This window comes from Varanus komodoensis, unplaced genomic scaffold (genome assembly GCF_004798865.1).
Source record: "Varanus komodoensis strain SLA01 unplaced genomic scaffold, ASM479886v1 scaffold44_3, whole genome shotgun sequence".
In the NCBI taxonomy this organism is placed as follows: Eukaryota; Metazoa; Chordata; class Lepidosauria; order Squamata; family Varanidae; genus Varanus; species Varanus komodoensis.
The window spans coordinates 6,619,982-6,640,737 of NW_025336010.1; the positions used below are offsets into that span (position 1 = coordinate 6,619,982).

Sequence of the window (20,756 nt, forward strand, 5' to 3'; positions counted from 1 at the left end):
GTTCATGTTTGTGTTAGGCCTGAATCCCCAGGTTCCAGATTAACATAACAACTGGCATTAGAATATCTATCAGCTGTTTCAAGGCATTCAGGATAGGCATGAGTCCACTAGGCTCCAGATAGGCATGACACGGCCAAACACTAGAATAATCAAACTGTCTCAGGGTATGCATGATAGGCTTAGCTCTCCTAAGCTCTAGCCCATTCAAATGTCTAGTAACTGCCTCAGAGAATTCCCCTTGGAAAATGGAAGAGCCTACCTACAAGGTAATGGACAAAGATTGCTTAGAAGGTGTAAATTAAAAGATAAAACTTACTGCTAATCAAATCTGCTTCTGTATATCGCTTGCTTATCTGCTGCCATGTGGCTTGCTTATCTGCTGCCATGTGATTTTGTAACTTCCCGTTGTCGCCATTGTTCTGATTTTTGTCAAAAACTGATTGTATTGTTCCCATTTACCGAAAGCTCACTGTGAAGCTATAAAAACCTCATTCCAACTCTGTTCAGGGCCGCATTCTTACTAGAATATTGGTCCCTGCAAGTAATCTTGCAGGTTAATAAACTCCTCTTTAAATTTACCAACTGGCCTCTGGTCTCATCTGCAAAACCGCGAGTTACAACACTCCACTGCCCCTTTCTGATGGTGAAGAACAGGACATGCCCGGGCTGAAGGAGAAGGGACCCACCATTGCTGCTTACAGCTCTTATACAAAAAGTGTGTGTTCAAAGAACAGCCAAGCACAACTTAGAAATCTGGTGATGGGACTTTTCAGCTGACCATTTGGGGCAAGTGCAGAGGTTCAGCAAGCCCTTCTCAGAATAGCCCTCTGAGGAAGAAAAATCACCCACTGGCCAAGTGGTTCTTGTTTTCTGAATATGTAACAGGGCTGGGTGACTTGTGTCCCTCCATTTGTTGTTGGACTGTGACTGTTGTTGGGAAAATTTGGATAAATCCTGTCAGAAAAACATTACTTCTGTGTGCTGTTGAATTGTGGGATCAAAATCCTGTACTCCTTCTCAAAACCAAGCTGTCACTGTTTAAAATGGCATTCATCCCCCGCTCCTTTCTCTCACCTTTAGCTGTGGGCTACAGTAGACAGGCCATCCAGTCCAAATATACATTGTAAATAGTCATTGTTGGAATTCAAGGAAGTATCTTCCTAGCCCAGAGGCTCCATGTGCCCTGGCCAATTCAGAATGTCTAGAGTTTAGAAAAGAGTCTTGAGTTCATGCATAGTTTCAGTAGCTTGAATTTACATGTCTAAGCAGACCTGGAGATGGGTTCAAGCTACTGAACTAAAGTGTCAATACAGGCAATTAGAAATACTGTAATCTCATTGTTACTGTGTGATTGACTGACATTTCTTTATCTGTTCTGTATGTGATGACCTCAGAATCTTATTGTAATGTCTGCATTCTGTCATCAATTGCCCTGTACCTGTGTACTTATAAATGCCCTGTAATGGTACTGAAGCTTTGCAGCAGAGTTCACCTCTGCCTGCCCGGTAATGCATGCATTATCGTGAGTACCACGGGAACCTTGGGGTAAATACAATAAAGTCTCAGATGGTCTGGACAGTTGGTCTTTCCCACGAACCCGAGTTTTATTTCCTCTTCTCAAATTGAGATTCCAGGATTCTGACAATTGGCACAGATCTTTCTGGAAGAAGGGTATGTTGGACAACATCAATTCTCCTAGAGTCCCTACAAGAATGGACATAACAATAGCAAGAAAATGGGAGGAAAAATTACCTTATTCTCTCTCAAAACCCTTCTTGACCATTTGTTTGAGAGGGGAGGGACGTTCCCACTACAATGGAAGAAAAGGGGGTGAAGGCTGCCCATTGTGTGGGTTGACTGCAAAAGATGCAGGATGCAAACAAACCTGGGATTGTGCACACCTTTCTGGTTAGATGCACAAGGATTCAGTTGTCTACAATCTCACCTGGTAGTGCCAGAAGGAGCTTCACGATCTCAGCACAAAGCAAGGGCCAAGTGTTTCCAGGATGCTTTACATGAAGGGTTTAATTTGACACGTTATTGAAGCTTCTTCCATTTTCACTGTCCAAGGAAAAATGCAAGCCCCCCCCCCACCCCCGGTTTGAATTTCTCTGTCTTTCTATATACCTCACTAGCCAACTACCATGGAGTGTTGTGGTGTAGCTGCACTACATCAGATTTGTGACTTTTCGAGATGTTTCTTTTGCAATCTGAATTTTAATAGCCCCCTTTCCTCACTCTAAAAAGAGCTGGAAAACATGAAAGAGGCCTGGAGGATGATGACATCATGAACATGCTCCACAACCTTCCATGAGTGAGGGCTTGTGTCTGCACAATAGATGTCTCCTGTATCATACATGAAAATGCTTTGAGGTTGGATTAACTAAGCCATCTCCTTCCCATATAGGCTGCTTCAGTGTAGGACACTCCTAGGTCTTTGGAATTCCAATTGCTTGCATGTTTGCATTGACGCAAGTGTAGGTGATCACACCTCAAATTTTCTCAAGGCTTATTTTGGCTAAACTTTATCTGGTCCTGGCGTCCAGGGGTGCAGCAGTGTGCTTCTGATGCTGGGGATCCACCAAGTCCAGAACGTTGTGCTGGTGCCTGGGTCTAAATGTTTTAAGAGGGACACAGAAGTGGCCAATTGGAGCAGAAATTAATCGACACTGGGGAGACATATTACACATTTGCAACAAGATTTTTCTCCACATCCTTAGTTATCTTTCCAGAAATCTCACATGCATAAATCAATCCTCCATCATACTGGGAGGAAGGGGAAGACAAAGTAGAATGAATCTACCCCTGTGACAATGGTTTGGATTAAATGTATAACATGCCAGCCTTCCATATCAAAGATTTCCCCAAATTACACATAGTTTGTTTGAAATGTGTCCATAAGGTAGTGCAATAAAAGATCCCAGGGTGGCATGCAGCAAACTAAAGCATATATAAAAATAAACAGTAATAAAAGTGATTAAACACAAGCCAATCATTGAGTTCAGCAGGGTGGATAAAACTGATCCTATATCCAGGGGACACTAGATAGTAAAAAATAAATAAATCCAGTCAAACTGTTAGGCCTGAATCCCCAGGTTCCAGATTAACATAACAACTGGCATTAGAATATCTATCAGCTGTTTCAGGGCATTCAGGATAGGCATGAGTCCACTAGGCTCCAGATAGGCATGACACGGCCAAACACTAGAATAATCAAACTGTCTCAGGGTATGCATGATAGGCTTAGCTCTCCTAAGCTCTAGCCCATTCAAATGTCTAGTAACTGCCTCAGAGAATTCCCCTCGGAAAATGGAAGAGCCTACCTACAAGGTAATGGACAAAGATTGCTTAGAAGGTGTAAATTAAAAGATAAAACTTACTGCTAATCAAATCTGCTTCTGTATATCGCTTGCTTATCTGCTGCCATATGATTTTGTAACTTCCCGTTGTCGCCATTGTTCTGATTTTTGTCAAAAACTGATTGTATTGTTCCCATTTACCGAAAGCTCACTGTGAAGCTATAAAAACCTCATTCCAACTCTGTTCAGGGCCGCATTCTTACTAGAATGTTGGTCCCTGCAAGTAATCTTGCAGGTTAATAAACTCCTCTTTAAATTTACCATCCGGTCTCTGGTCTCATCTGCAAAACCGCGAGTTACAACATGGAGCAAGAAGCTGGAAAGGCAACCCTGCTGTATTCTCAGAAGCATCTTGCTTCTTAGGACGTACTTCAGTCTTAGTAAAGGAAGCAAGTCAGGCTGGCTTTGCCCATTCTTATTAGATATACTAAAAGACCTTCTGACCTTAACAAGAAAAAATGGACAAATGAAGCCAGCTGTACTTTTCCATGATCTCAGCAGTAGTTGCAATCGGCTATCCTTCTCAAACCTGTTTCTACGTTCAGGGTGATGGTACTTGCACATTCAAAGTTCGCACTTGGCCAAAGGTGTGGAATGGGATTTCCCCCATGGAGAGCCACTACTATCAAAAACAGAGCTGCTACTGATGATGGGTAGAACCAGAGCCCAGAGTGGGTAGAAACTGCAGCTGTCTTTTGCAGCCCTGTCCCTTCTCTCCCTTCCCTTGCATCATTCAGCCATTCTTGTCCTCCAACTCTCCGCATTCTTGAACAGTCGCCAAACTAGCTGGCACTGAAGAGAACTGGAGTCTCACAACCGCAGGGGAAGAGTCTCACAATGGCAGCCACCCCAGATCAACTACTCACATTTGAGGCAAACTTTCCTGAAAGATCCATCTTTAGATTGATGGTTCCCAAAATCAAGGCACAGGCCTCTCCCCATACACACACAAATAGCAATGGTGTTTTCTTCTGTGCTCACCCTTCTTGGGAAGCACAGTCACATGTATTCCCATTCCATTCAGCACACACTCATTCCACAGACACATTGAAAAACATGCGTGTTCTCTTTACCTTTAACAGCATGACTGTGTTTACAAGAGCAACGCAACACATTCCTCAAGGCTTCCCTGGCTCTGACTTGCTCTACTGCCTGTGTGCAGGCTGGCCACGTGCAGGCTGTGCTCCGAGGGAGTCACGGCATGTGGCTAATGAGATGCAATCGGGGTCAGGGCCCTCTCCATTTTTCTTGGCCGCTTCCAGCTTGCATAGAGCTAATGCCTCTATTCATCTCTTCAGCACCCTCCCCAGTCTGTTTTCTGAGGTCCCGTTTGCCAGATGCTAACCTGGTCATGGAGTGTTTCCCTCTCTGGAGAAGGAGGCGCCCTCGCCTCCGGTATGGGGCAAGCAACTCTTCAAGTCTAAGAAGTAAAGAATTCCAGCAGCATCACAGACACCGTTCCTAAATGGCTGAGAAGGGAACAGCCTCATCCTTCAACTCCACAGCACTTGCCTGCTAAAGATCATATTCTCCAAAATCCCCTCCAAATTTTACTCACAATGATATTTGTTATTACTACAAATCTAGTCATTAATTTAACCCTGCATAATCCCTGCTTAGCAATAAAATCCAGCCTTTTGATATATGTTGCGATTCCAACACAATCCATACAGATTTTGGCCTCTCAGTGCCCTTGACAATAATGTGAAATGCGCAGAAGGCTATAGAGCTCTTTAACTGAGATCTATGGTGCAGTGATATTCCCTAATGTGTTATTTCTCTTCTGCAGAGTCCCACTTCCTTAATTTTTCACAAGCATCACTGCATAACTGTCAGGCAGAGAGAATGTCATTACAAGCTTTTTAAGAGCTTAGAATTGAACTGCGAGTAAAAGAGGCAAATGCAAGCTCCAGTCAAGGAAATGGAACCTCTGCCCCCTTCATTGCCAGTTCTCTTACACCGATGCATAAATTCCAGCAACTGACATGCAGATCCGAGAAAATGGCTCCTGCTTTGTAATTGCTTTCATGAATTGCACAGAGAACCTCTCACTACTCTTAGCAAGTACCAACAGTTAGATTTTTGAAACATTAATGGCTGAGATCAGTGGATTATCTAGTAAGTATGTAGAGGATTAAGTCAGCCAAGTTAGGTGGCAGGACCATTCTTATTCCAAAGCATCACAAACCCATGTTCACCTAGACCTTTCCCTCCCAGACATTTCCGGAATTAGCAAAATCTCACAGATGGATACAGTGCAGAATTTTAAAAAAAATCTAACAGTCATCAATATCACCTGCTTAGCTGTGTGAATTGTTCCCCAACATCTCAGTAGAACTGCGGGGTGGGCAGCAGCCTGCAGCCCATGGCCTAATTTCCAAAGCTCTCCACAAACAGATCAGACACCGGACAAGAACGTGTCCTTCCCCCTGCAGCTTGTTTAGGGGGAGTTGGGGAGAGAAAGGGGCAGTGGGGGAAGGGAGAGAGAGATAAGAATTAATTATTGCACATGGCAATAATTAATTCTTCTTCTTCATGGTTTGCATGATCGTTACTTTTCGAACCCAACTGCAGCTTCTTCGCTTAATCATTGCTCAATCTGCTTGTGCATGTTTTTAAAATTCTGAGCGACAGCTGCATAGAAATGTGCAGCAAAGGAACAGCATTGTTCCTTCCCTCACCTTTCTCTGGAAAAAAAGACTTTACGGTAATACACTCTAAGAAGTAGGATCTGTTAAAAACAGAAGGAGCGCCCTCTGTGTGCTGCCAAATCTCTGACATATTCTGAAGTGCTGTGTTTTACTGCTTCTAATAATTGCATGCTGTTCTCCAGAGAGCATTTCTTGTAAAATCCCTTCATTTTTTCCCTTCTGATTGAAGATAAACAACCAAAATGCCACAAGAAAGAAAATCAATGTATATAATTACTTCTGCAACTTAATAGCAAGAAGCAAATCTGTAGAATCTACAGAAAGTAAAAAAGATTTCCAAGTCCAGTGAGGATGGGCTATTAGCTATTAGCCTTAAAGAAATATCCCAGTCAATAAAACCCTACCACTATCTATTCACTTTGAGAAGGAGGCTGTCTGCTTAATCTCTATCGTGTATACATTTATTTTGGTCTTGTGGGCTGCACAATGACTTGGCACCTGAGTTGCCAAAGGTCTTAGAACTAGCACTATAAATTTTTCTAATTGCTACCTGGCCCCTCTCTTCCAAGGAGTGGCATACACCGCCTCCTTCCTCTCTTATTTTAGGTTCCTAACAAGCCTATAAACAGGGGTGAGCAACTCATAGCCCATGACTCTCACTACCCCTGAAACTGAGAGGCAGTTCCTTTTCAGGGTTGCTGCCAAAGCCCATTAGCCAACTATGAGAGCCCACCAGGACTCACCAGGTCACGTCATCCTCATGCTCTGGCTGTAGGCTCCCACGGTATGCTAATTAAGGCACAAGGGAAGGTGGCTGAGAGGGCTTCCAGGCAGTGAGGTTAGGCTAGCCCTGCTGGGGGAGTAGGAGTGGAACTGGATCAGCCACAGATGGAGCTCGCCCATCCTACATTCAGGGAGGCAGCAGGGGAAGGGGGCTGGAAGGAGGGGAGGGGATGGATGGATGCCACACCAGGAGAAGGTAGAAGACCCCTTCTGCAGACCCCCTCTTAGGCTTCCTTTGGCCAGGAGTCTGGAAGGACCCAGCAGCAGGAATCAGAAGAACTGCTGGCATATCTGTTAGGCCTGACCCCCCAGGCTCCTGACATAGTGGAAATATCTATCAGCTTTCTCAGGGCATTCAGAATAGGCATGACTCCTCTAGGCTCCAGACCTGCATGACACGGCTAAACATTAGAATAATCAGCTGTCTCAGGGCATTCATGATAGGCTTAGTTCCCCTAAGCTCCAGCCCATTCAAATGTCTAGTAACTGCCTCAGAGAATTCCCCTCGGAAAGTGGAAAGAGCTTACCTACAAGTAATGGACAAAGATTGCTTAGAAGGTGTAAATTAAAAGATAAAACTTACTGCTAACCAAATCTGCTTCTGTATATCACTTGCTTAACTGCTGCTATGTGATTTTGTAACTTCCCGTTGTCGCCATTGTTCTCATTCTTGTCAAAAACTGATTGTATTGTTCCCCATTTGCCGAAAGCTGACTGTGAAGGTATAACGATCTCCTTCCAACTCTGTTCAGGGCCGCATTCTTACTAGAATGTTGGTCCCTGCGCAGGTAATAAACCTCCTCTCTAACTTTACCATCCAGTCTCTGGTCTCATCTGTAAAACCGCGGGGTACAACAATATCCAAGCTTGGACCTCATGCCTGGCGTGGAAGAAGCCTTGAGGGTGGACAGACTGGGAAGCCTCTCCCACAGGGACAGAGAAGACTTTCTCCAAGGAAGTGTGCCACCAGAAGTCCTTCAAACCCAGACTGTTGGACTTTTGGGGGTTGCCAAGCAGAGGAGAGGGAAGGGTGGCGTATGTCTTGATCCTGAGCAAAAACATCTAGGCTGGCTGGGCCTTGGTGCCCTATCTAGAGGTGAGGACAAATAAAGACTGTTTTGAGTAAGAGTCTAGTGCAGGGGTCAGCAACCCGTGGCTCCGGAGCTGCACGTGGCTGTTGAACCCCTTTGCTGCGGCTCCGTTGCTCAAAACATGCGCTGGCACAGCCGCTGATCTACTCGAAGCTCCACTCAGGAATGCAGAGCTAGCTAGCTAAGTAAATCAGCTAGTTAAGTAAATCGCTACATTGCTCTGCTAAACAAGTTTCCAGCAGGCTCTCGTGTTACACGAAAGAAACTCTGCTGAAAAGATTCTCTTTGTCCCAATCTAATCTCCTTCATCCGAATGTTAAAAGCTGTGCTTGGGACCTGTCACAATTCACAGCACTTGACTGTTTATCTGCTAATCAGCCACTAAACACACCTATATCTGCACCCAATTTACTGAGCTTTCCCCCTCCCTCCAACCATGGATAAATCCGAAGAAAAGTTTCTGAAGAAAACCTAAAGTGGGTAGATTCATTTGCATTTACTGCTGACGAACTTATGGGGTTTGCTGTTTAATGCATGCAGCTCTTTAGCACTGACTTTGACTCTGCAGGAAGCTGTTCTCCTATTCAAAATATATGAAAAGAATCCTAGTAGTTTATAATGTAAGATTAAAAATAACAGTTTTTAGTGACTGAACAAGAGCTGCAGCTAAATCATAATGAAGATATAGATCTACTTCTTTTTTTTAAGAAGATTGTTATAAAAATTCCAGCAACATTATTACATTGGGAGAGGGATGTTTGTTCAATATTTCACCACATGATAAAAGGATGAGGGCACACAGAAGCAGTCGGCATTTTTGGTTTGCTGCAGGTGGCATGTTTGGTTTGCTGCTAGTGGATAATATAAGTTTGGCTTTTTATTTCATAAATACGAGGAGCACTCAGATAGACATTGAGTATTTTATTTGACTGTAACTTTCAACCCAGCGTCTTTTTTTTCGGAGTTCAAAATGTTTTTGTTACATGCAGAAATAAAAAATTGTTTTCTCTGTAGCAGTTCATTGATTTCATAAATGCAACACACTATAGTTTTTTTATACATAGCATAAAGGTAAAAACCTATATATGCAGTGTTATCTTCATTTTAGATGTCAAAAGGGTTTTGCGGCTCCCTGTGTTTTCTGTGGGAAATGGGTCCAAATGGCTCTTTGAGTGTTAAAGGTTGCCGACCCCTGGTCTAGTGGATATAGAGGCTATAGAAGAGGATAGGTTCCATATACTCCTCTCTGAGGATGAGTTCACAGCAACCACTACAGAAAACTACAGTGGCCATGCAACAGCTGCTTGCTACTAAAATTTTGCAGCGAGGTGCAAAAACCTCCAAAAGTTACTCAACCCTGTTGATGAAAGAGAGGGACTGAACCAAAGTCACCCATCAAATTTCGTAACTGAGTGAGGGTTGCAGATCAGGTTTCCCCAGACTTTGACATAATAACCATTGTATTAAGCTGTCAAAGTTAGAGGATTGTTGATATACTCACTTGAGACCAAGCATCATTTACTAGCCAGGCCAGGCCCTCCTGCATTGCTCAGCGATGGCAATCGATGGCTGGATTCGCATGCCACGGCTACCCAGAGCTTAAACAAACCCCGGGCAGCCATAAATGAAGGCAAGCAAAAAAGAGCACTGGCTCTCAACTGCTCCTGCTTAGCTGGGCGACCCAGGGACCCATATCCTTGGATTGCTTACTGCGACGTCTAAACCTTGATATGGAAGCTGTTAGAGGATGAACCAGCCAGACTTGTAACCCAGGAATCCTGGCTTGTTTAGTTCAGTGGGAGTGGACAGGTAGGCACTAGCCTGCTCACTCACACCTATGTCACTTTTAACAACTCACAGTTACTGAAGGAATCAAACAATCAACAAAGGACTGTCATCAGCCATGCAAATAAGCAAATCCGATAATGGGATCAAGGAATACAAGAGCAAAGAAGCCAGACAGAACAACTGTACTGGGTGCCCACTGGGCATGTAAAGCCCCAGCCGCATTCTGTGGTACTGATTGAAATAGGCACCCAGTGGGTTTCAAATGCAGCTTTTTTTTTAGCACACTTCCCCAGCCTCCAGATGTATTGGACTAAAACTCCCAGGTTTCCTGACCATTATCTGTGCTAGATGGGGCTGATGGGAGTTGATCCAAAACATCTGGAAGGCACCAGGTTGGGAAAGACTACTTTACCGCAAGGCTTTCAATTTTTCTCTATCAGGTTTTCTTTGAGAAGGTGCTCAGTGCTGTGATTTCTGCAGAATGTTTAAAGCTGCTTACTCGGTTCATGTGGTTCACCAAGCCAGGCCTATTGGGCCTCCCTGCTGCCCCATACAAACTGAGAGCATGCATTGGAAACAATCTGGCTCTCTTCTATAGCTGCACATGGCTGGGAAAGCTCAGGAACGGACACTGTCATTCTGGAAAGTCCATCTGCTGTCACTGATCTCCTCCCCTGGAGGAATCTCACAGTTCCTCAAAGGAGTTTGAAAACCACTGAGCCAGATTACCATTTCTGAAGCAGCTTCTTTCTAAGCAATCTACCATTCTGTAACAGAAGGAAGTGCAAAACCAGAGGAGGAATAACAACAATGCTGTCAACAATGGAACAACTGTATGGAGAACAATTAGAGGGATGAAAGCAGCTGCAAAAATATACCAAAAACCTCAAAAGCAGTACTGAAAAAGACGGCATTTTTATTAGTGACACTTTTAAAATGAAACTCTTTTTTTCAAAGGAAATTGCCTTTCCAAATAAGGCAGTAGAATATGTTCACTGCCTTCCTATGTGTCCCCCAAAACATTTCTTTTGACATGAGTAAGACAGTAAACTTGCTCAAATCCTCTTCAAACTGCCTTATTTTCACCTGCAATTTCTCTTGGAAAAAAGTGGGGAGTGCATTGGGAATAAGAGGTGCTACTTTTTTCTGTACAGCACTAATGGGAACACCTAAATCTTGTTGTATGAGGAACAATTATCGTGATAAGTTGCAGGAATAAAAATATACCCCTGTAAAGGTAGCTGTCACTCTAGAACAAACACACAGGCTTACTTATCACATCAAGTGACTGAACAAAGCTAAAATATTTGTTCAATTGTTTTATTATGCATAATTCTTTCCCAATTTGCCAGGGGATCTTTCCCTCTCTCCAACACTGCAGCAGCCTTCATTTCAGCTGCTGGGCAATGCTATTTATAGAGCTAAGGAGTTCCTTAAAATAGCCATCTTCATCCCCTTCCCTTTGCTCTTCTGCTGCCAGGTCTTCGTATTCTTGCCGAAGCAGGTCCAGCACATGGCTGAGGTAGCGATCCGCTCTGTAGCTGTCCCTGCAGGAGGAGAGCAGCACGTGCACCGTCTTCAGCACCTTCTCCCTGGTGTCGTGCTCAGGCAGCACCAGCAGGTTTGCAATGATTGTGCACCAGCCCTGTTCAACAATGGCCGGGACCAAGTTCACCTGGCTGTACTGCTGAGCTCTCACGTGGATCTCAGTAGTGTTGTCCTGTTGGTCCATGAGCAGCAGCTGAAACAAAGTTTCCTAAAGTCATTACTGAAATATGCATTCATTCACTTGAAGACTGAAACCTTCTCTACCTCCAGCCCCTGCCCCCCACCCCATCCACCCCACACTGTCTGCCAGGAGAGAACAGTTCTTTGACTCCCCCCACCACATCTGCACACTAAACATGGGGGGCTGGGGAGTAGGAGCCCTCCAAGAAAGTATTCTTAGCCAAGCCCTGTTTTCTAGGAGTGAGAAGAATTATGGGCTTGCCACTCATTCTCCTATCACAACCTACACTGAGATTTGTCTTCCATCAGCCTTGCAGAAGAATTCCCCAGTCAGGCTGATTGACGGGGCAGTATCTGCATGGAGAGCAGGTAGGGGCCAGTTTGAGCAACCCAGCTGCGAAAATCAGGGAAGTTTAGGGTTGTTTGAGCTGGCTGAATTCCTGGCAACTTCCTCTCAAACTCCTTTAGTCCTGACATGAGAACCCCACAGTCATTCCTAAAGAGAAGCCAGATGTGGAACACCTGAAGAACCTAAACAGGCAAGAGATTTCCTGGATGGGAGGAACAACAATTACTGCCCACGGAGAGAAAGATGGAGGGAGAATAAAATTGGAGTGTGGCTGTAATGTTGATGGAAACATGTGGGAATGCAGCGGGCTTCACTACCACAAGCACAATGGAGTACTAGAAAGGATTATTCAAAATAGCTGGAGGATTACAGTAAGCGTCTTTTCTAGCACACCCTGTCAATTTATCCTGGGATCATCGTCCTGTCCCGTCCCGTCCCGTCCCGTCCCTTCCCAGAGAAAGTTAGAAATGTCCTTCATTCCCTTTCTGCGAGTATGAAATAGCTGAAAGTCATCAAGAACTGAGACTATGCAGCTGATTGTTTTAGAATCACCAGTGCAGCAGAACTTGGAAACAGAGCATCTGTATTACCACATCACAGTCTCCTGCTTTAATGCTTTTTGGGCTCCTTGGACAGGCAAACAAAATTACTGACTAAATGAAAGTGATTCCTCCCAAAAGGGGAGAAACCCTGCACCACCCAGAGGAGCACAGATGGCTTTTGGGCGAGGAATCCAGGCAAACTGTTCAAGACCCACAGATAAGCATCCCATGCAAAGTATCTAAGGAAGGCTGACACAACAAGGCAACCGTGGACGCTTCCTGTAACTACCATGGCTGTCACTCTCTGCTCCTGCCCACAAATCATCACATAACTTCTACAAGACACATGTGAGTGAGGTACCTCCCTTAGGAGGAAAGGAGGAGGATTCTGGTATGATTCAGAAAGCTGTTCAAAGAGACTCAGTTTTTTTTAATATATGGCTTAATATTAAAATCTCCAAGCAGTTCACATACAACATTTAAATTTTAGTTTCTGCATAGAAGCATCCAGTGATGATATGTAGCACAGGAAGAGAAGAAGAAATCAAGGTGAAATTTCAAAGCCAAATCATCTTTTTGCAGAAGTCTAGAACACGCTGAAAGGGAAGAGGCTTTTCAACTGGAATGCCTCTGCAGGATTTTCTCCTTCCTCAAGTCATTTACATTTTGCTTCCATGTTTCCTTACACAGGGAAATCTAATGGATACCTACTGCTGGTTCACCCTTCCTATTTTTGATATAGCCAGGACAGGAACAGAAAAGTTAGATGTTTTAAGGAAATGTTTATTTGGAGTTTTTGAGTGGAGGGGGGTACTACAGGCTGATATTCACCAAACCACAAGGTGCTTGCAATCCAGTCTCATCTATCTTATTATTTCATTACTTTCCTGAGACTGGGGAGGAGGTCACCATTAGAAAAAAAGAGGAAGCAGGTGTTGCCTCCACAGGAAGCCCTGTCCCGGCCATCACACTGTACCACTTCATGCACGCACAGGTTAGGGCCACACACAGTCGAGAATCTGCAAAGGTGAATTTGCTCTTCTTGTTTCACAGAAATAATCATCTGGACACAGCCAAGAAGCTCAGCTCTATCAGCAGAACTCCCACATGGGCACTGCAAGCCAGCCATCTGGATCAGCTTATGAAGGGAAAGGTTGGTTACAGTACACGGCTGCCAGATACAGAACTCACTGATGGCCCGTATTCATTTTTATTAAGGGGGGAAAAACATTCCTTTGCTTTGCTTGGCAGCCTCCTGTGTTAATTGCTATATATGTGCTTCATTAATTAGATCCTAATCACAAGAATCTCCTTACTACTATATTATAATTAAGGAAGATTGTTTCTATGGGTTGAGAAGAGCAAAGTCTTGTCAAATCAGCCAAATTACAGTGGAATGTGCACTGGGAACACATCCATGATCCCTCTGCATCTCTGGCAACACTTAACAGAGATGTTATCTGCTAACTTGTTCCTTGAGTTGCCCATGTGGCCATGCAGGGTGCTGTGGAACAACAATCCAACTAACAAGCCGGATGCCCAACTCAAAGCATAGCTAGAACAACAGGGCTGAATTCTTCAGAACCAGAAGACTGTGCGGGCCCAGAGACTTTGGCAGTGTGGCAAAAATACACGCACTCAGCACCTCAATCAACATGTTGGAAACCTGTGGTCCTCCAAGAGGTTGCCGGACTACCATCAGCCTCAAACAATGTCAGAGCTGGCTGGGGCTGATGGGAGCTGGGAGGCCACAGGTTCCTCACCCCTCCACTGTATCCAGGAGCCCTGCTTGTGGAGGCGCATCGGGAAGTGGGGAAATGGGCTGGGGGTGTCATCAGAAGCCACATGCAGGTTCATCTGCACAGAGTTCAGTCTGAAAAGGAAATGGGCACACCCTGTTGCCCCAGTTGAGGCTGTCCTCGCCTTCTTTTACCCAAACAAAGACAAGCTCCAGCTGGTGGCTGTCAACGATGCACCGAAAATGAATGGATCTGTGTGCATGAAAACATCAATGAAGCTTAGTGGAAACATTTTAGCTAAGGATAATGTATTCCAAGGATGGCCTCTAATTTGTAACCTGATACATTGCAGCATGCCAAGGGAAACCATCCATGAGCTTCATGAAGAGCTCCCTCTTAAGAGAATCGGGCTACATAATCATCCTCACCAGAGCACATGCAGCAAAGACTCGAGAAAGCAAATCTGAGCTGGTGTGGCAGTGCTAAGAGACCAGGCTAGCTCTTGTGGACCACACTTGGAATCTGGTCCTTGCTAGGGATTAGCTAAGCGGCATTAGGCAAACCATCCTTCTTAGTCTCTGTAAGGTATAGGGAATTATACAGACCTAACAAAGCTATTGTCAGAATGGTGAGAAATACTTTGAACAGCCTAATGGCTCCTTCGAACAGCAAACTCAGATGGTGAGTGCCAGCAGAACTGAGCCACTGAGAAGGAAGGTGGCAGCGAGGCATGTGCCACCGGACCCCAAGATTTGCAGACACACTTAGAGAGAGACACACTGAGATGAATCAACCTAGCTACTTCAGGGTTTCCACACCGTACAGCAAGAGTGCAGAAGCTCAGGCCGAAGGGCCAAATCCAACCCTTCCAAGTTACCCCAGAAGGCCAAGCCTGTCCTCCCCAGATGCCTCCCTGCCCCTCCCCTCACACACCCAGAGAAAAAACTGAAGTTTCCCTGCAGAGTCTTAGGCTTCATTTCTTTGAATTAAAATGTGCTGGTATTTTTGGTGCTACCCCTTTGCCGTGGGCCATGCCCATCATGGGAATGCTGCCCACCACATTAAATCTGACCTCCAGGCTCAAATTGGTTCATCATCCCCACTGTGGAGTCCACAGGCCTGCACTCTGCTCAGCTCTCTCATGACAGAATCTGCTGCCTTGTTTTCCAATACTTCCAGATAAAGGCCACTTGTGAACATGACTAATATCCAGTATAGTGGGTTATTAACAAAGGGGGTTGTTTTGTCAGCCAAAAAGCGGTACACAAATAATATAATAAATAAAACCAGGCATTTAAAATTACGCTGCAGCTCATTGCCTTAGATGTGTCTCTCTCCCCAGCCCCCATGAGCTACTGAAGGGAAGGTTTGGATTTCTTAAGTGCTATCTGGCCCATTCCCGTGCACTTGTGTTTGTTGAGGTCTGTAGAATGTAACAACTCCTCTTACCTTTTCCATTAATAAATCATACAGAAGCGTCACAATGCGGATGCGTAATGTGTCCATTCCTTTCTCTGAACACAAATTTCTAAGTACTTGAAGGCCTCCAAGCTCGAGGAACCGCTGCTGGGCATATGGAAAGTGTCGTAGCATTGATGACAAAGCAAAGAGGACCTAGAAGCAAGCAAAGTACACAGTTGGGAGCTTTTTGTGTGTTTACCTTCTTGTTCCCGCAGAGTCTTTCTCCACAGCATCTTCGGCCCATACCCCAATTTCTAAAAACACATAGTTCATCATTCTCATCAGAGTTTTGCTTTGTGGAATTCATGGTCTCACAGGTCCAATGGCTAGCAAGAGATCCTCTGCTTCGGATCAAGGTACCCTTTTTCTGGGGAAAGCATTACGTGTTGCACAGCACATTATGGCACACAAGTGCAAAATTAAAACTAAGACCCACAATAATTAGATCCTGGCTTGGGATGCCACTCACAGAGCACTCCTGTTAGATGAAGGAAGGTGGGACACAGAATTCCAACCAGTTCCTTCTTTTTTGTGGGGTCCCTGTAAAGCTACCCCTAAGGCTTAAGCATTCTCCAATACATTGTGAATGGTAGTGGAAGAGGCTGCAGAGAAAACCAGGAAAAACTGCTTCATCCTGCCTCCGTCCTGAGTTTCTGCTGGATCTCAGTCCTTCCATTCACAGAAGGAGTCCCCTGGATTCTCCCTGCACACTACCTCCTCTATAAGATTTTTGATTTAGGCTTTCTCCCCAGATATTTCACTTATTTTATATCCATACCACCTAACAGACATAACTTCCTTGTCGGCACTTTGCATTTTACATGGCAGATAAAATTTCCAACTTGATCTGCTATGCATCTGGGTCATGAACAGTATCATGTTTGGAAGTGAAATGCAGCTCTGCCAAACACGAGGTGGATACATGCCAACAACAGGCTGCTGACCACATCTCTGTGCATTTGCTGCTCGAAGCACAGTGACGGTAAGCACCAGCATGCAGCAGCCCTTCAAGACCTAGTGAATTCTCAGGGCCCCCAAATGCCAAGCAGAAATCAACCCTTGGAGGTGATCTCTTTCTTCATGGGATTGGCTCAGGTCTGAACAGCTGTGCATAAAAATTGTAAGCAATGGAAGCAATTCATGGAATCTTTTAATGGGTTTTTAACATGTTTTAATCAACTAGATAACTCAATAGTTATCTCTGTGACCTTGAAATGATCAAAAAAATCATCTGGATAGAATTTTGCTAAGATACAGCATTTTCAGTGAAAATCATGTGGAACTGTCTGTTTCTGATCTTCTGCTAATATCAGAAAAGGTGGCAAGTGCCCCAAAATTGAAAGGAGTGGGTCATCCTTGCAATTCTCCGAACAGGTTCCTTTTGGACAACAAAGGTGGAATTTCTTTCCATGTTCTTCCTGAGCAGTTCTGAGCGGGGAGCATTTCTCTCTCTCCTTCCAATTTGCTCTGTGTCTCTGCTACATCCTCTCCTGCAATTTAGTGGATGCCTCCACTTTTTCTTTATCTCAGCTACAGCTAAGGCATGCTGTGATGCCTCAACTCCCATTGCATCGCAAAGGAATGGAAAATAAATCTCACTCATGTTCACACAGTATCAGAATGTTGATGGGTCTAGCATCTCTCTTCTTGTTAAATGGCATTCCAGCTACTGCTGATCCTTCCATTCAGGGAAGGGACAGAAAGAAATACTGCCAGGGGGCAGGGAAGCAGGGAAGGATTCCTCTCTTCTGCCCACTCTGCATCAGAATGGATTCCTGAGAAAAGGATAACTCATTCCAGGTTAGCTGTTGATGAGCCATTTATTTGCAAGCTGGCTTTGCTTTAGAATTTAAACCCCTGTGAAGTGCTGCAGTAGGTAACAGTCTCTCAGTATCCTCCTTCCTAGCCCTACCCATCTTCTCATGCTGGACTGGGACTTCTTTCCTGCCTAAATATGCATAGGATTGCACACTAACTGGACCCCCCTCCCCGCCTTCACAATTTGTAAAGCTGTTTCGGCATGCAATTGTGCCCGGCATATTTAGCCACTGTGCGCCCACAGGAAGGGATGTGTGCACACTCACAGATGATCGCTGGCTCTTTTAATTCTATTTGATTCTGGCTTGTCCCTCTTCCTGGCTCCAATCATATGGAGGGGAGGTGCCTCTATGCTCATACATACACAATAGCTAACAGACCGGATACATTTTGGTCAGTGCTACAGGACCCATCCCTGGTTAATGCCGTCAGTTTGCCAGACATGGCAAAAGTTTTGGAACACTATCCCCGTAAACTGCCCTGACCCTAGCCAGTGGAAAGGAATGGCAGACTTCGCTTTACAAGTCCGGTCTGTGCCCTGCAAAGCCCCCCAACAAAGCCCAGGCTCCCTTGCCTGCACGGGATGCTTCTGCTTTGGTCCTCCCCTCCCCTCCACCAGTCACAGCTGCAAACAAGGGGAGCCACAGACGGGTGCAGAAGTGGCCTGACAGTCAGACAAGTCACGTATGTGTTCACTTGTCTATCTGCAGCATTTAGGTGCTGCTCTGGATCTGAACAGGCTCTTGAAGAGGAACAATAAAAAATTAACAAATACAAAGAATATAATGGTATATTAAAGCAAAATCTGAAAAACCCATGGCTGGTCAGGAAGGAAGGCTTCCTGAAATGAAAACATTGGCATCTGCCTGACCTCCAGTGGCAGGGAGTTCCACAGAAACGGAGCCACCACACTGAAGGCTCTTCTCTGGGTGGATCGTGGTCAGGCCACAGGTCTATGCTGACTGATGACTCCAGTGACTAGGCTGGTTTGTAAAGGGGAAGGCTCACTGTCATGTTGCCTGAACCCAAGTTGTTTGGGGCTTCATATACTAGCACCAAACCCTTAAAGCTGGCCTGCTAGGAAATAGGCAGCTGGTGCCTCAGCAAAGGAGCTGTGTGCTCAAAGGGCCAGCCGCTGGCAAGAGCCAAGCTGCTGCATTCTGCACTAGCTCTTACTCTGGACCACCAGTCAGGTTACAATCCCTCTGCTTAGGCAGGGCATGGTCCTGTGGAGGCACAACCACCCTCACGAGGCTTGTTTGGCACCAACATTTGGGGCCAGGTCATGACTTTCCTCTGCTCCCTATCATCTGACAACTTATGGGAAGCTTATTAATTGGGTCCCAGGATTTATCAGTGACTATTAAAATTGTATGTGTGTGCTAATATGTTTGTAGGTAAACTGTTTCCCATCTTTGTAAAGTGCCCAGTAGAGCAGGGCACTGGGCAGTAGAGAAACGTAATAAATGTAATGAGCCCAAGAGCTGATCTGTTGCAGTAGCCTACTTTCAACACAAGCATGCGGGAAGTGCAGGGTTTAGCTCCTCCTTTTAATGACCCTTCTTATGCAGTACATGCGGGTAACCTATAGCCCTTCTGATGCTGCTGGACTCCAACTCCCACAAGTGTTAACCAGCCTGACCAATGATCAGGGAGGCTGAAAGTTGCAGTCCAGCAACAACTGGGCAAGCTTCCTTCCCCGCTATGCAAGCTCTTCATGGGACCAGAGGGAAAGTGCTGCAACTGGGCAAACTAGCCTGAAGGAAAGCAAGCCCTGGGCGAATGGCCAAAGCAGCTTGCAGAAAATGCCCTCCAGGGCCATGCTCTGAACTGTGATCGGTAACGATCAGAGGGGAGGTGCAAAGAGAATCCTCATATGGCACCCTCCATGCACAGGCATGCACCCGCACACACACCTCCACACGCACATCTGGGCAGGGCGAAGCAACTAAGGTAGAGATGAGCTCTTTCGAAAAAGGAAATGGACAATGTACTACAAGAATTTAACAGGCAGTCTGAAGGAGCCGAATTCTCCCATCCTCCCTTCTCCCCTCTAGGACACAGGCAGAACACTTTGTAAGATTAACAGTACACTCAGCGTAGCTTTCAGGAACATGCCGTAAACATTTTCTGCAAATGCAGCTTTATATAAGGGTCTGCAGCTAGGAAGGGATTCTCCCTTAGGAAGCATTTTACCCTTACATGAGCATATCCATCAGTCTTGTTTCTTTTTTCCAGGGCACACACATCCAGAGAAACTCTGGATTTTAAACACAGAAAAAGGGCCATAGAGTCTATGGCGCCCTTGTTAAACCAATGACGGCACAGTCCTAATTATTCGGCCAATGTATGGTGCATTCTGAATTAACACAAGGACCTAACCATTTATTTCACTGCTCCAAAGGGTGACTGAATTAAGCACTAAAGAATCCTGAACATTTGTAACCAATCGCAATGCTGATCACAAGTGTAGTGCTTGTAGGACTCTGCCTGGGAAGCTACAACTAACTGGATCTCATGCATCAGGAAGCAAATTGATCATGGAAGAACCAACCCTCCAGCCCAGTCAGTCAGTTCTGAACATTTAACGAGGGGCATTGATCAAGGCCTTCTCCCTTATGAAAACATCGGATGTTGGCCACTGCTGGAGGCAGACTACCGAACTGCATGAAGTAATTGCCTCCTCCTCTGAATGTCTATTTCTGTGTTTGTTAGATTCTGATTTCCAGGCCTGCCAGGGAGACCAACTCGCTTCCTTCCTGCCAATCAGAGCCGTACAGGACAATCTGCCCTGCGGCTCCCTCCACTAAACTAGGCGCACTCCAGCTCCCCCTTTAAAAGTACTCAGTGCTCTGATGCGTTCACAAAAGCCCAGGCCCAGCAAATGGAAGCGTGATCCCATTGAGGGGACAGTGAGCGTGCAATTGCACCTCGCTAGCCCAGTCACGCTCCCCTGTGGCGGCAAGAGAGCAGAAGGATTTTCAGAGTCCCCAACAACCTAGCTCGCCTCAGCCCGTTCTCCAGTCTTGCACCCTGATGCTTCCCTGCCCAGGATCTCTGCCTCCAACATCCACTGGTCCCCAGCAACCTCAGTGATGTTGCCCTTTCTCCCTTGCTACCACGTACGCCTGGAGAACACTTACCTTTGGCCCAGCTTCCACACATGCCAGTTTCCACACCCTGCCAGAGCTCAGCTTGCAGCAAAGTAAGCGCGACTAAAGCAAGGGCAGCTTCCTTGTCCCTTTCTCCCTCCACTTCCTGCCCTTTCTTCTATTGCTTACCACATATTGGATTGTAGAATGTAAGCTGCTTGCAGTAGGGACAGTGTAGCACCTTGTGCACACTGATACCACTTTAAATAAAATGCCTTAAGTCTTCATAGGAAATAGCCACAGACATGGTACAGCATTGTGGTTAATGGAAGGAGTTCAAATTCAATCCCTGAGT

At 45.4% G+C, this 20,756-nt stretch overlaps 1 protein-coding gene across 4 annotated transcripts in view; it reads right to left on the reverse strand.

Moving 5' to 3' along the window:
- Positions 1-10,978: 10,978 nt before the first annotated feature.
- Positions 10,979-20,756, reverse strand: part of SIL1 (SIL1 nucleotide exchange factor) — a 44,049-nt gene continuing 34,271 nt past the window's right edge. For all 4 annotated transcript variants that reach the window (XM_044444299.1, XM_044444298.1, XM_044444300.1 and 1 more), the window contains exons 9-10: positions 15,480-15,644; positions 10,979-11,413 (exon numbers count right to left, since the gene is read on the reverse strand). In XM_044444299.1, coding sequence (XP_044300234.1) covers positions 11,060-11,413; positions 15,480-15,644 — 519 coding nt within the window. In that variant the 3' untranslated portion in view covers positions 10,979-11,059. The remainder of the gene's footprint in view (positions 11,414-15,479; positions 15,645-20,756) is intronic.